Raw genomic sequence first — 15,268 nt, 5'->3', positions numbered from 1 at the left:
ACCGCAAGCTTGAAGCTCCCAACTTCGAAATACAAAACGCCTCGAGAAGTAAAGAGAAACAGCGCAACACACCAAAGCCAAGATGGAGAAGTTTATCATGCAGCAGCACTTTGTCTCATAAAGAATCAATGCTATACCACCTTGATAATGGCATCTGCATAGGAACAAATGATGGATGTATGGCATTATCATGTATTACTCGTCTCATCTTGGTGGACTTTGATTTACATCTCCAGTTATTGCTGCTGTTCTTGATTGTGGCAGAACTCACTACCACTCTCACCTATTGCCATATACCAATTTCTTTTCCCCCTCCGATCTTGCCGTCTCAAATCCCCCATCTTAGCCTTTTCCCAGTACAAACAAAGTCTGTATACTGTAAATAAAAAACTTCTTTTTCAAAAGACGCACTCCATATCTTTCATGCGCCTGTATTCTCATAATCTCATCATCTCATAATGGAGAACATGCAACTGATATCCTTTTGCTTCTATATCCACCACCAAGGGGATACAATACTCTTGATTAATGTAGTGCAAGCACGGTAGAGATCATGATAGATAGTGAATTGAGTAAAGAGAGTAGTGAACTAGCAATTATATAGGGATGTAGGCGGGATGCTCCTAATCACCCGATTCATCCACCCGCGTGATTTCACAATAGCCAGCTAATGATTCCGACCACTCAACCTGTTCAGCCCTTCTATTTCCCAGTGAACTTCTCGATCTCTAGCTAAAAAAAGAAGCGTCGTAGCAAAAGAAATCCAGTAAGTCAGCAAAACAACAGCTGAGCCCCACTATGGGTAAAACATCTGAGTTGCCAGGACGTCCTGCAGACATTATATTCGTTCAGGGGCAACATGAGGAGTAGACCCATTGATGCCCTAACAGGATTTTCTTTTTTTCTAGAATCTTTGTTGTCACTTCCTCTTTGACTATCGTCTATTATTTCCGATAAAGTAGACTTTTGTTGTTATGCAACCCTTATTCTTCTCACGCCACAGTCAAACCATGAGAAAGAGCCCCTGCCCTTCATATTTCTCTTTCCATTCAGGTACCATATCTTCTAGCCTAACACAGAATTCAGCACGCCATAGAAAGAGTCTCGTACTTCCTAATGTTTTGGTCATGTTTTATGATGCTGTTGAAATCGCTCTTGGATACTAGGGAGACTTTATAGCTCCCCAGGACTTTAGGATCGAGCTTGTACGTACACGAGAACAATCATCTTGGACTATTCACCATGCCTATCTAGGAATTGGCGACGACCAAGCCATATCCCATATGACAGAGTATTCTGTATAGTAAAGAGCACATAACATGGAGCATTTCTGATTAAATCATTCATTTTGCGCTACTTCACCCCACTCCCTTTAATCCAACCCTTCAACTCCCCATTCCCTATTCTTCATTCCAGCTACCAAACTTTAGCTTCACAAAATCTTCCTCACTCAAAATTAACCTCCTTAAAGTCTCCTACACATGAATAATCAACGCCGTGAAGAACATATAGAACGAGGTACCTTACGCATTACACATCCCTCCAATTCCAAACCTCGAACTCTAGAATCAAAAAATCAGACTGTAGACTCATTTACAAGTCCAACCAAAAACCGCGGAGTGATGACACGGTCATGAAAAACATGATTCATCATCACTCACGAAACTCCCATCGTAATTCTCAAGTACCATGCTTGCTGCCACTCCCTCAGTTCGCTTCGCTAGCACTCGCTAACACTTCCCATTTCGACTTTTCGGTTGTATCAATGACATGTATTCTCTCAAGTCTTCTCTGATCCCCTATCCCCCATCTCTGCCGCCTCTGAACGAGTTTAAAGAATCGCCGTACCCACCACAGGCGTCTGCAATATCTTCAGAAGTGTCTGATCGGCGGTAACTATCCCAGCTCTCCGCTCGAAACCTTTCATACCATTCGCCTCAAACCCTTTGCCCGACTTCGGAGATGCTAAATTCACCTGTAAACCCCCTTTTCTCCCCTCATCCAGACGAATCACTTTACTTCACTAAAAGTAGCTACCTTTCCCCCTCTGTCAATCCATGTGTACAAAAAAGTCATAAGTTTTAATCTGTATTTATATTTTTATTTGACGAGAAGAAAGGCTCATCTGTCTATTTATCTTCGCGCCTTCTATATTATCCATCCGTGAATCCATCCATCCAAGTGGTGAGCCAGCCAGCCAACCAGTCAACCGACTATCTATCCGGATATCCATCCAAGCGCCCGACCTGAACCCGTTTCTCTATTCGGTCTGGTGTTTAGAATAACTTCTCGTCTCTATGTTTATCCACATCTCGCACTTTGTGTGCTCTTGCCTTGAATTTTGTTATCCATTCGGCGCGGGTGTACTTTCTCCTCAGCATCTGTGTGCCTTTCATCATGAACTCTTTCATACTAGCATCCATCTCAAGCACCCACCTCACCACCAGCACTCTCTACTAATCTCCGTCTCCAATCCTCACAAACCTGCTCAAATCCCCCAACGACCCCTCTACAAACCCCAGCGCATTCTCTTTCTCCCAGCCTCCTCTCCCAATCCCCTTGTTCTACCCACTTCTCTCCTTCTTCTCTGAGCTCCTCTTCCCTTCTCATTTCGCCAACCAATTCTTTTGCTGATTTCAATTTCCTTGATGCTTGTACTGTAGTTTGTCTAGACATGTGTAATGTATCCGACAGGTATGTTATCGTTTGAATCAAATCAGTGGTTAGAGAATGTAATGAGGTAATTGACGAAAGTGATTGGGTTGAAGGGCGAGGGATAGAATCGCTAAGTGTATCGAGAAGAGGGAGGAGTGTGTCTATGAATTCCGGAGTAGGCGGCGCGGACAGAGGAGAGAAGAGGGGATGGGAAAGGTTCTGGATGAGACGGGTTTGATGGAGGAGGTGCGTTGAAAGGGCTGTATGGGTTGTTACCAGTCTTTTATTTGGGTTAGTATTTTTACAGAAGTATGAAGTGATCTTCGCCGACAAAAGGGGGCAAATGAAAGATATAGAACATCCAGAAAGGGTGACAAACCTAGTAGTATTTCCCTCGACCCCAGACTGACCTCCCAAATCTTTCAAACTCTCAATAACCCTCTTAACAACTCCATCAGCTTGACTCCCATTATTTTCCGTACCCCTCCTTGCCAACCCCTCCACCATATCCATTCTCGCCAATAAAGCCGGCCCAAAGGCCGGACTCTCCAAATCCGAATCTCCTCCATAGTCACTCCCATCATATTCGGACGGCGACCTAGCATGGCCCAAGGCGTGAACTCTTCCATGTCCGGCTGTCGGAGGTGTCAAAGTGGAATTTGAATTCATAACTGTATGTTGTTTTTTCGGACTAGTAACGTCTACACCACTATCCCTCACTGCATTTTTGTCTCCTTCCGCATCCTCATTATCCGAATCGGCTGGTGCGGTGTTTTGAAAATTAAGATCTGCTTCGTCCATTTCTCCTTCGTCCTCACTCCATGCATCTGCTAATTCGTCTGCTAGATTCCCAAGTCCATTTCCTCCATTTTGCGCTGATCCAAGTACATCCATGCCAACCCCATCAACACTACTACTAAACTCTCGACTCATATGATTTGGTGTAGTTGGTGTATGTATAGAAGATTTGGAAAGTCTGCGTGAATGGCTCATTGTTGAGGGTGAGAAATCCAGTGCGGAAGGGTGTCGACTATGCCTAGGAGTTTGTGGTGAAGGAGGCATTTTGAGAGGTATCGAAGTTTAGCTTCTCGGTCTTTCTATTGTTTGTAGGAAATTTCGTGATTCAGAATCGTATGCGGTGGTGTGCTTCTATGTTTTCCTTCTGTTTGTTGTGGCATAGATTTCCCACAGTTGTATGTAATATATTCTCTCCTATTCGATTTCCTAACACGAATTTATTTCGATCTGCAATATGAACCAATATTCGTATTCCTAAAAAGCCGTAGCAAAGTCGTAGGAGTCGTAGTATAATGGTATGAGTGAGTGATTATGACTCCGCGCACAAATATAGATGGTTAGTAAAACAACAATGTTTCTTTTCCTTCTTCGCTGTATTGTCGACGTGGAAACTCAAAGACACTTGAACCTTGTTATAGACAGTTAAGGTCAACAGGGTAGTCCCCCAAGGTGATATCAAATCTCGCTTTTATGATTATTATGAACCAGCGCAGAGTAATAAAACACCGTGCAAGATGGTTTGGCGAGGAGGATTGATGGGTCCCTGGAAGTCTAATCCTTATCTCAGATGATGTGACACTTGGCGATGAGGTAGGTCGAGGCGAGAGAGGCGTCTATCTGCGCGGCTGACAGGAAAGAATTCGTACCTACTGTTCCATTTTGGCCTTCCCTCAGTTGAACATATCAGTTTGGTGTTTTGGAAGTGTAAAAGGCGAAAGTCCAAACCAATAGACAAGCAAGTTCCTTGCGACGGTCGATTTTTGATGTGCCGCAATATCATCGGCGTTCGGTACTTGATGATAGCGGTGACAAATGGCAATATATTTTTGGTTTATGGTTTTGAGTTGTGCTGTGGCTCCAAACTATCTTCCATGACGCTTGAATCCTCCCACGACTCATCATACTCTCCAAATTTCTCACAAGATATACCAAACCCTGATACATCGTACACTCTACAACACAACAGTCCTTTGGGGACAACATCATTGATCAGAACCCCAAGCAGCCTAAGAATTACCACCCTGACATCAATTCAAGAACCATCAATCCACTACCCTTCATCAAAATGACAACCCTCCGCCCTTTTTCCGCTCTGGATGTCCTGAAATTTAATCCTACAAACCTCGACCCCTTGACTGAAACCTACGATCTCAGTTTCTATTTCTCCTATCTAGCACGATGGCCACATCTCTTTACCGTCGCGCTCTCCCCCTCTTCTGCTATCACCGGCTACATAATGGGCAAAACAGAATCATCTCCACAGTCCATGCTTCTCTCACAGTCTCCGCATTACCTGCCATGGCACGCCCATATTACTGCTCTCACCGTTTCTCCCTCCGCGCGACGATTGGGGCTTGCGAGGACTTTGTCTCAAGTCTTGGAGAAAGGAGGAGAAGAATATGATGCTTGGTTTGTGGATTTGTTTGTGAGGAAAAGTAATATGATCGCGCAGGAACTTTATAAAGGATTGGGATATAGTGTTTTCAGGACGGTTAAAGGATACTACAATGAGTTTGTGGGGGGAGAAGAGGTGGACGAGGGAGAGGGGGAGGATGCGTATGATATGCGAAAACCATTGAGGAGGGATAAGAATCTTAAACATGTTAGAGAAAATGGGGAGAGTTTTGAGGTTATGCCAGAGGATGTCTGGTGATGAGTTAAATGTGAATAGGGTTCCAATTTTGATTCGAGGATGATATGTGTGGAGTTTGAGGATGGCGGTTGAGATTAATATCTCCCGCGAGAGACCACGCCGTATTGCTGGCTGGGGAGGATTGAATATTTACCTTGGGAGATTTTAAGGCATACGAGAGTTATGGCAATGAACATCTGGGGATGCGGATGGGTGACATCTATATGGGAGATAGAGCTTATTCAATTATAAGGTCGCCTTTTCTTTTCCGCCCACCATTTCGCGACATGTTCAAACATCCACGAAAATGAATTGAGTTATCTTCAGCTTTCTAGCTTGACGTCAAACCTAGGTTTCTGTCCGAAGAAAGATCTCGATCACTGATTGATGAACTTTCTTGAATGGCAGATGATCATGAAACAAAAATCTAAGGACAGAGCGAAGGTATGCATGACCGATGCAATTTGATGACTTGCTTTCCTTAAAGATATATGGGATATGAGATGAAGTTTCGTACAAGATACGTTATACCACCCGTTACCTATAAACTAGCTCATCCAATCCACATGTCTTTTCATGCAGGTTTCTCTTATATACTTCCACAGTCTGCCATCCACCGCTTTTATCCTCTTCCGTTTTCCTTACCATACCCCATCCTTCTATTTCCCACCCCCACTACTCCCACCACCCACCTCCGGCACTCTACTCCCTACGCTCTCCCCCGGCAAACTAACCTGCTCCTCAAACGCTCCTCCCAACTTCGCAAAATTATACAATCCATGCACGATCGCCTCTTCATGTTCAACTTTTCCCATACTATCTAGCGTTCCCTCAGTGGGAAATTTCTGGCCTACTTCTCCGAGGACTCTTGTACTTTCGGTGTGTGCTGCGCTATTATGGATAGAACCGATCGTGCGAGAAATAGTAGGTAGCGGGGAGGGGAGAGACGGGAGGGCGAGTATGTTGGATACTGAGGATTTGTGTTAGGGGCATAGGAGAGGAAAACAAGGAGATGGGGAAGAGAAAACAAACTTTTAGGTTCAATCTCAATTTGAAATTCCACCTCTCCGAAAATCTCCTCTAAATCCCCATCTAACCTCTGAACTTCCAATCTCGGCGTTCTTTTCTCCCCAGCTAGATCTTCATATTTATACTCCATGCATTTTCCATCTCCATCCCCATCTTTCTTTTCTCTCCCACTCATACTCTTCAGTTTCTCAGAAATACGACGCTCAAGTGTTTCAAACTTGGAAGAATGAAAGGTATGAACAGACGGATATTGTTTCTCACTTGGCCTCTCAAGCAAAAACACAAACGTAAATTCACGCGGAAGTCCCGATTCCTGCTGGGCATTTTCCTCGAGCGAAAAATGGAGCAGCGTATCCGGATACCGAGTAGAATGGTGAAAAGTGCTGCGTGTGGAACCTTGTCTTTACACACATGTATACATAATCAACGACTCAACTACAAAAAAAAAAGAAAGAAAACCCAGCAAAAGCGGAAAGAAAGGAAAACGTACATCTTCATCATCGTCCCCACGACTTTACTTTTCTCCTCCCCAATACTCGGCTTCACGCATACATTTGCTGGTCCCTGTGTTACCCCCAGCGAAGCCCCCAGCTGAAAATTCCACTTCAAACTCTCGGTGCTTATTTTCCCATATGCTTGGTGCGGCGCATATTTTAGAAATCTCATATTTCCTCGCTTGTCACGGACTTGGATATCGATCACTGCGCTTTCAAAACGGTGCGTGGGGGTAGAGGGATGGAATATGAAGCTGAGAGCGATGAATGTTACGTGTAAGGTATGTTTGGTGTGGAGATTGACATCGGAATAGATACCGTGTTGGAGGCGTTGGAGATGCACTGAGATGAATGTGTGGCCCGGGAAAGATGATTCGAAGAGCAGGTGAGTGTTGATTTGGTATTTTTCATCGGGACCGTTTTTGTTGGATTTGGTGGTGGTGGTGGTCGGAATGGTGGATGAAAGGGATGTGGAGGGGATGGGTGAGCTAGCTGTATTGATAATGGTTGATTCGGAAGAGTTTGAGCTTGAGTCCCTGGATTTTTGGAGCAGAGAAGCTGTTATGTTGGTCTTTTTGTTCTTGGAAGTGGTGGCATTCTTGAGAGTATTCTCAGAATTCGCATTTCGAGAAAGCTGCAAGTCCTGGGACCTTTGGACTTCTTGGGCTACTTCATCTCGGTTTGGTTCTTCGAGAGGGGTTGTTTTTATGGACAACTTCATCTCTGACATTGTCTTCAAACTTGGCACCTCAGACATGCGCCGACTAATTGCTTTACAGTGCTTTCTCATATAGGAAGTCATTTTTGAGAATGGCTATCGGGTAAAAATTGAGAGTGAAGCTGACTGATGTATAGAAGAAGGATATATAAAGTAAACAAAACTGCGTGGGAAAGTACTCTGTGACTTTCGCCCATCTGTGAAAGTTTGAAATGCTTAAAAAAACATAAAAGGCTATCGGTGGTATTCTAGATGGAGACATCACCGAGCTTGTGTGACGGAATTCTTAAAGTATAAATTGTAGCTAGAGTCTAAAGCTGGCATATTCGGACCTTCCATCCAAGAAGCTTTTGTGAGAGTGAATTGACAAACTAATGGTGGTTGGAGAAATATTGCAATGCAATCAAGAAGTATAGAAGGAGAAATAGATTGCTAGCCAAGAGGTCTTCCATGAAATACATGGTCACTAAACATATCTAATTCTTTTCAACCCCCCAATCGATAGACAATCAAATTTTTGGATCTAATTGCATAGCGACTACTATCACTTCCGGAAACATTTCTGTTCTTCCAGTTTCTCTGAAACCATTTTTCGTATATAGCAGAGTTCCAGCACGAGAAGCTTCGAGTACAAGGGGAACTTGTTCTTTTTGAGCCAAATCAATTCCATATCTGAGCATCATTCCACCAATACCACGACGATGAAATTTAGGATGCACTGCTAATGCAGCTAACTCCAAATACTCTGGAATCGATCCAAAATGATCAATCGATAGATTTCTCATGTAATGGATTTTATCCCAAGGCCGATCGCGATCAAGGAAGTATTCAGAATACCACATTTCTGCTCCTATCAACGTTCTTTCCAATTCTGTTTTTATGATTAGTGGATTGACCAAATAGAAAGTAGGAGAGATCATACTCGAAAATAAAGTATCAGTTTGCCACTTCTTCGCCGCTTCGCTCTTTCCCACTCTCGTCCAAAAAGCGTAGCCAAGCAACTCAGGGGTACCAGACCAGAATTCATCATCCTCATCGCTCATCGAGACATAACAATGCGTGCCGGCTTCAACAAGACGTTTTCGTATGCGTAGATTGATACTTCGACGGAGGGAACCATTTGCGACAGCTTCGGGAGGAAAAAGTATGGTTTGTAAACTGTCATCACGAAATGCTTCAGTTCCGAGATCAGCCAGAGCGGGCAAGTCATCCCTCTTCAATAGTCTGAGATGCATGATTGTCTACTGGGAGTAAAACTTTGCGCGGCGATGGGAATGAGTTGTTGGAAAGAAGTTTGGCGAGAGTGGTCAATATCATACATTATCTTCGTACTTATAGCAAAGCGGCACAGCTACCCGTTGGACTGTTCGTTATCTATTACCAATCCATGCAAGTAATAAGTGACGCGTATTAACATCAGATTGAGGTCTTCGTCGGCCTGTATGAATTCTTACATGTCCAGTTGCCTCGTCGTCTAATTGTTGCTGACTGCAGTGACTAAGCCAAAAGATGACACACGCCGACGCAAAAAGCGGGAGCAGATTGCCATCTTCTTTGGTTCGTACTCCGTGAGGCATTGGATAAGTGACGACGAACTCCGAACTCCGAAAGTTCGTTCGAAGGCCGCTGAGAAAGCGGTGTCGATGCTCATACATCTGGGTATAGGTGTATAAATAACGACGGCCCTCATTTGAGAAGTTAAGGTTATAAACAAGTCAACCTCACAGCCTACTGCAGGCCACTTGTGTATAGAAGCACTGAAAGCTGCTCGTCTTTCTTGAGCATTTTCGAATCAAGTGTTCGATGTTAACAATAAGAAAGGTACTATGATGAAAGCCGTCGAAATTTCCAGCAAGGAATTGTAACAAGTTGAAGTTGTTGGTTGAAGTGGCACACAACTTTTAATGTGGTCATGATAAAATCGACGGACACTTCTCCGTGCACAGACCGACAGCATTATTTTGACCGTGACACAATGAAACCTCTTTGGTCGAAAATAATCTCAAATCTGTTCCTCTCTCTTTCCTCTTCCTCTTCCTCTTCCTCTCCCCCTCCCAATAATCATTTTCATCCCCAACATAGGAGGTATCTTTATTCGCCGCTTCAGTCCAGCTACTCAGAAATCCTCTTGATATAGTAACGTGTCAATATTTCTGCGAGTATTTTGGGTACAAGGAAAAGAATCTATCGATGTGTCTGCGGGTTATGACTTTCAAGTACAACGTCTTTCGAATATTGCTTCAACTGTAGCCCGCATCTGCATCTGGCATGTAACATCGCGTTGCCGGGTAGGATGCTTCCCCTCCCTCACGGTTCCAGCCACGGCAGATTCATCCTTGTTGGATTTGGGTGGTTTGTACTTCCAACTGCTCCATCAAAAAGGAATCTCAACGTGATTTGAATCTGATCGTGATAGTCCGAGTTGCTGGGAAAGAGCACAAGAACGTGTTTGGCTGACAAGGGTTGATAGGCTAAGTCTACCTTCATGACGCCTTTCAAGTTCAGAGGCGCCGAAATCTCAGGATAAAAAAACACAAGATCAGAGAAAAACTAAAAGGAATTGGTCCTCGATCACAGAGGGGTACGCCACCTCGATCGTATCTTGCCACCGTCCTTCAATTGAACAATCGAAAAAATATCATCTATGAGAGATCAAGTGAGCTCTCAATTCAGGGACCGCCACACATTCCAAACAAACGAAAACTTCAATGCTAGAAGTTTGATCACGATCCAAACAACTTCAGCCTTTATTTTCGTGGACGCGTCATGGTGCACAAATAAATGCACAATACCCGCATAAGAATCTTTACACTTGACAGTCAGGACCAATCTATAGGAACCTCAAAGCGAATGAACAATCTTGGGATACGGAGTTGATGGTACTCCAGTCGTAATGCGCGGTTATACAACAGCATCAAAATGAGACCCCGCGTGTGGAGAAGATTTCATGCATGGTTCAACGAAGTTATACGGATATTTTTGCAGCTTACGACTTAGGGAATAAATTCAGCCTCTTCAGGCGAAGTAGTCATTTCTCTATTTGAAGAGTATAATGTAAAAATCCTTTCAATTGGTATTGCTTACCCCTCAATTGGAGATGTACTTGTCATTTCATATTGAACTCGCATTTTGCTGTGTTCACGGTAGCATACATATGAAAGGACGAAATTTACCAATTTCCACTATTTTTCATGTCAGCAGCACAAAGATACGCAAAAGCTTGCTTCATTTCAATAGTTCCAAGTGGAAAACTTGAGGTACCTAGGGAGGTTTAGATACCATAACGTTACATGCACGACAAGGTTTTCATCTCAAGTCGGACATCTGATGTTAGCGTTCCTGACTATATTGCATCTAGTAACCTTAAAAAGGGATGAAAGGGGACAAGGTCTATTGATTCGGAAAGATAATGTTACTTTCATGTTTTGGTTGATATCAGGGCTCACAAGAAAGGAGCAATCACACCCTCAAGGCTTTTTTATTTCTATTTCAAGCAGACATGAACCGTTAGTCTGACTGAACACATTATGATGATAGATAATTCCTCCGATGAGTCAAGAATCAGTAATATGCTCAGCATGTTTTAAAAGTGATTTCGGGGGAAAAAACTTTATCACGCCTCTGCGCCTCAAAGCTGTCAAAATCTTCCACTCGTGATAATCCACGATAATTTCACCGAGATAGATATACATAATGTAGCTTGGAAATGTATCTGCAATCTTTTCGGCTTGCTGAAAAGCCGAGCAAGTGTAAATTCGTCGGAATTCGATAGTCAGCTATTGTCTTCTTGCCTAGACCTCTTCGTTTTCATACTATCTATAGCTCACAACATGAAAGATTGTACAGTTACCATGCATGCGCCACGCGATTTTATCTACAAATAATGTTGTGTTTAATACTAGGAATGACTACATGGATAATTTTGCGTAGTTATTTTGGTCGCTGGCACAAATGAACACCATGTTTGTCTCTGTGAAGACTGTACCTTCATTACCATCGTTTCTAAGTGCGAAAAAGGTATATATTGTCTCAGCCCATCCCCAAAGTCTATTCTTCTTCATTTCAAAAGTGGTTCCAGCAATCCCAATTTTCTTTTGACACATATTGCTCGCCAGTATTTTGATTTTGCTAGCCTCATCGTCATCCGAGATGTTGAGCTTCACCTCGCTCTCGATTGCAACGGCAATAGCGACACTCCTTCTAGGCACTAATGCTGGTCCTTTACTAGCCGAAAGATGGGCACCAGAACTTCCTACATGTACAAATACCACGGACTTTGTTTACGCAGGTTGTTTCATAGATCCAAGCTCCCCAAGTGCTTTATTATTCAGGACCGATCTCAATAGTCAAAACATGACCGTTGAAATTTGTATTGATTTCTGTAAAGGTAAAGTCTTGAAATTCAACTTCTATCGAATGATAACTAATCTAATGTAGGTAATGGATACAAATATGCTGGATTGGAATAGTAAGTACAGGCGTAATACTTCGAAACCTACCAATGGCAGATGGCTATCTTTTGCTACTTGAAGACCCCGAACGATGACTGACCTATTCACAGCTATGGTCAATGCTTTTGCGGTGCCTCTGTTGGTGGCCCACAAACATCAGAATCAAATTGTTCTTTTCCATGTACTGGAAATAACACTGAATCGTGCGGTGGAAATGATATTATCTCTGTTTACCAAGATACCACATTCCCAACCGTCGATAATACCACCATTTCTGATTACACACCAATGGGATGTTATTCTGATCTTGGGCCTAATGGTCGCACTCTTGCATGGAGACAAGATCAAATCCCCGACGCCAAGTTAACAATCGAAGCTTGTCTTCATGCATGCAAAGAAGGAGGTTATGCTTTTGCTGGAGTTGAATATTCAAAAGAATGTTATTGTGGTGTTGTACTTGGTAATGGAACCGCAAAAGTCGATGAGTCAAATTGTCAAATGACTTGTAATGGTAATACCACCGAGTTATGCGGCGGTGCAGCAAATTTATATCTCTACGTTGCGGAGGATTTGTTGTCAGAAAGCCCTTGCAATGGTAATCCAGGTGGCCCAGCATCATCTTCGACCGGTTCATCTTCTCCATCTACTTCGACTTCTGCTTCTGCTCCAGTATCCTCATCGACTGGAACAACCATTAGTTCAACTTTGAGTTCATCCAGCTCGAGTTATCCTTCTTCTTCATCGAGTAGTACTAGCTCATCTGCAGCAGCTTCCACAACATATTATTCTCCACCGCCATATACGCCTCCACCATATACACCTCCACCTTACACGCCGCCTCCTTATTCTTCCACTCCGGCATCTTCGTCTACCTATTCATTGGCTCCAGGCTCTCCCTCTTCCTCGCCGGCTTCATCTGCACCAGCATCCTCATCAGTAAGTCTAACATACACGATAATATCTTTTTGAAATATTATATCACATGACCACATTAACTCTTAATTCATTCCTGCTGTTATTCTCACACATGAAATTCCTGGTAAATAGATACTGACTTCTGAAATTTGTAGTCATCGGTTTCATCAGCCGCTCCATCATCTTCGTCGACGTCGGTTTCTTCGCCTTCTTCTTCATCAACTCCCTCGAATTCCGCTTCGTCGTCGTATTCATCTGCCTCAGCTTCTTCCTATTCTTCTCCAGCCTCTTCTTCCTCCCCGGCATCATCTGCTTCTTCCTCGTCGGCTTCTTCTTCGTTGCCAGCCTCCTCATCGGTAAGAATAATCAGTTTGATACTTTAAATTCTCTAATATCAGATATCCCATACTTCTCTTTAAAGTTCAGTCTATAAAGTCCCTTTGTTTCCTATAAAGCTCTGAATTATCATTTTTTCTGCGATTTCTTGGTAAATAGAACGGTACTGACTCTGAAACATCCAGTCTTCCGTTTTATCAGCTGCTCCATCCTCGTCTTCCGTACCTGTTTCTCTGCCATATTACTCATCGCAACCAACGACATACTCATCGGCTCCCGCATCTTCTTCCTCGATTTTACCTCCTTCATCTACTCCGCTATTATCATCGGTAAGTTCAATCTGAATTTAAATTTCGCACTTTTTCACATCTGGCTATCTTTTTAAAATGAAGAAGCAGTCTCATGTTCATGTTTAGAGTTCTTTCCGTTATCTAATACTGCTTTGAATACTCATTTTACAATGAAATGGTTTCTTTGAGATGCATGCACTGAATATTCTGTGTTATAGTCATCAATCCCTTCTACTCCTCCATCATCATCACCTTCCTCGACAGCAGGACCAACGTCTGCGATATTCTCTTCCTCTACGATTTCCTCCACTATTTCTTCGTTTTCTTCGCCTTCCAATATTCCTCAATCTTCGACAACGACATATTCTTCATCCTCGGTATCTTCAGCTGCTTCAACATCCTCGACAACTCCGATTTCACCCTCGAGCTCCATATCATCCACGCAACCATCCACTAGTGCCTCTCCGACTACACCAAAAACTAGCGCTACAATTTGCACTACCACTATTGTCACAACTCCAACTTCAACCTGCGAATATAAAGTTGGAAACTGGTGTTCTAGTCCCCTCCCTCCCTTCGCCGATCAAAGTTCTTGTTTGGCTGCTGCAAATACTTGTGCTGTACAATTGACTTCCTGTCTTTTGTCCGCTGGATTCTCTGGATCTCTCCAGTGTTTACAATTTTCTACTTGGTGTCAGGAAGTTGAATCTTATTGTGGAAGCTATTGTCCTGGATCTTCTTGTTCTAATAACGGATGTAAATCCAAGCATCCTCCCGCAGGCTATACACCCCCGGTGATCAGTGTGAAAACAAGTATCTACACCTGTCCCACCACTATTCAAACCTCAACATCCAAACCTACATCTACCACTTCAATCACTCCTCTTCCCACATGCAACAATATCTGTGCTCAACCTAATAATCCATCCCAAGGATACAGTTCCTATTCTCCTGTCGGATCAATCCCAATTCCATGCTATACATGCAACAATCTACAACCAGATTATAACTCAGGACATCCATTCAAGCTTTATACGGCCAAAACTTCAGAAAATAGTCCGAGTTACCAAAGACCGGATTGTGGACAAGGATGTCAAGATGCTTGCGACGCGCAATACGAAAGTTGTGTGGGTACTTATGCTCAGGGTTGTGGATATGGAGGTGGTGAGGGGGGCGATACGTATGCAAGTGCCTTGGTGAAATGTGTGCAACAAAAGGCGGATTGTTATATTGTTAATGAGGGGGTAGGAGGTGAGGGAAGATGTGGGAGTTATGGGGTGGGGTATTAGATTAAGAGGGGATATGGTCATGGAGAGAAGGGGTTTTGTAGTAGTCATTGGACTTTCCATTTTTGATCGATGCGAAAATGAGGTGATATTTGATGGAGGTTCTTTTCTGTCTTTCGGTGAGAAGATGAGTGAGAGAGTTGTATTTTAGCCAGCTTCTTCTAACATTCATCGCGCAAGAGTTGAAATCTTTACATTCTATATAGATATTTATTATTATTATTATCATTCCCACTCATCTCCCAATACTATTTTGACATCAATCACATATTCCTTCTTCTCCTTGTATCATTCAATACTAGACATGTGTTAGACAAATACTAATATTTTTCAGTTCTTATGTTTCCCATACAAATGCGACTAGAAGGCTAACATGCTTCGGTCTAGATTTAGGTTCTATATACTTATAATAGTCGAATTGCTCCGTCTAATAAGCATCAAAGT

At 43.1% G+C, this 15,268-nt stretch overlaps 5 protein-coding genes across 5 annotated transcripts; 2 read left to right on the top strand and 3 right to left on the bottom strand.

The window, feature by feature from the left end:
* Window positions 1-1,331: 1,331 nt before the first annotated feature.
* On the bottom strand, window positions 1,332-4,490 carry BCIN_10g01000 (hypothetical protein). Its single transcript, XM_001555714.2, has 2 exons — window positions 3,035-4,490; window positions 1,332-2,935 (listed from the first exon to the last, which is right to left on the bottom strand). The coding sequence occupies exons 1-2, from the start codon at window positions 3,715-3,717 to the stop codon at window positions 2,425-2,427; spliced, it is 1,194 nt and encodes a 397-aa protein (XP_001555764.1). The 5' UTR covers window positions 3,718-4,490; the 3' UTR covers window positions 1,332-2,424.
* A 56-nt stretch (window positions 4,491-4,546) lies between these two features.
* On the top strand, window positions 4,547-5,727 carry Bcnat3. The gene has a single exon (XM_001555715.2). The coding sequence runs from the start codon at window positions 4,739-4,741 to the stop codon at window positions 5,324-5,326; it is 588 nt and encodes a 195-aa protein (XP_001555765.1). The 5' UTR covers window positions 4,547-4,738; the 3' UTR covers window positions 5,327-5,727.
* A 25-nt stretch (window positions 5,728-5,752) lies between these two features.
* Window positions 5,753-7,713, bottom strand: BCIN_10g00980 (hypothetical protein). Its single transcript, XM_001555716.2, has 3 exons — window positions 6,825-7,713; window positions 6,338-6,735; window positions 5,753-6,275 (listed from the first exon to the last, which is right to left on the bottom strand). Exons 1-3 carry the CDS (start codon window positions 7,628-7,630, stop codon window positions 5,965-5,967), a joined length of 1,515 nt encoding a protein of 504 aa, XP_001555766.1. The 5' UTR covers window positions 7,631-7,713; the 3' UTR covers window positions 5,753-5,964.
* A 46-nt stretch (window positions 7,714-7,759) lies between these two features.
* Window positions 7,760-9,072, bottom strand: BCIN_10g00970 (hypothetical protein). The gene is made up of 2 exons (XM_024695426.1): window positions 8,469-9,072; window positions 7,760-8,417 (listed from the first exon to the last, which is right to left on the bottom strand). The coding sequence occupies exons 1-2, from the start codon at window positions 8,779-8,781 to the stop codon at window positions 8,056-8,058; spliced, it is 675 nt and encodes a 224-aa protein (XP_024551220.1). The 5' UTR covers window positions 8,782-9,072; the 3' UTR covers window positions 7,760-8,055.
* Window positions 9,073-11,367: 2,295 nt separating this feature from the next.
* Window positions 11,368-15,086, top strand: BCIN_10g00960 (hypothetical protein). Its single transcript, XM_024695425.1, has 6 exons — window positions 11,368-11,933; window positions 11,984-12,014; window positions 12,108-12,933; window positions 13,068-13,268; window positions 13,434-13,577; window positions 13,757-15,086. The coding sequence occupies exons 1-6, from the start codon at window positions 11,696-11,698 to the stop codon at window positions 14,825-14,827; spliced, it is 2,511 nt and encodes an 836-aa protein (XP_024551219.1). The 5' UTR covers window positions 11,368-11,695; the 3' UTR covers window positions 14,828-15,086.
* The last annotated feature ends 182 nt before the right edge of the window (window positions 15,087-15,268 follow it).

Source organism: Botrytis cinerea, chromosome 10 (assembly GCF_000143535.2).
Source record: "Botrytis cinerea B05.10 chromosome 10, complete sequence".
Lineage (NCBI taxonomy): Eukaryota > Fungi > Ascomycota > Leotiomycetes > Helotiales > Sclerotiniaceae > Botrytis > Botrytis cinerea.
This window is presented reverse-complemented; position numbering and strand designations above follow the sequence as displayed.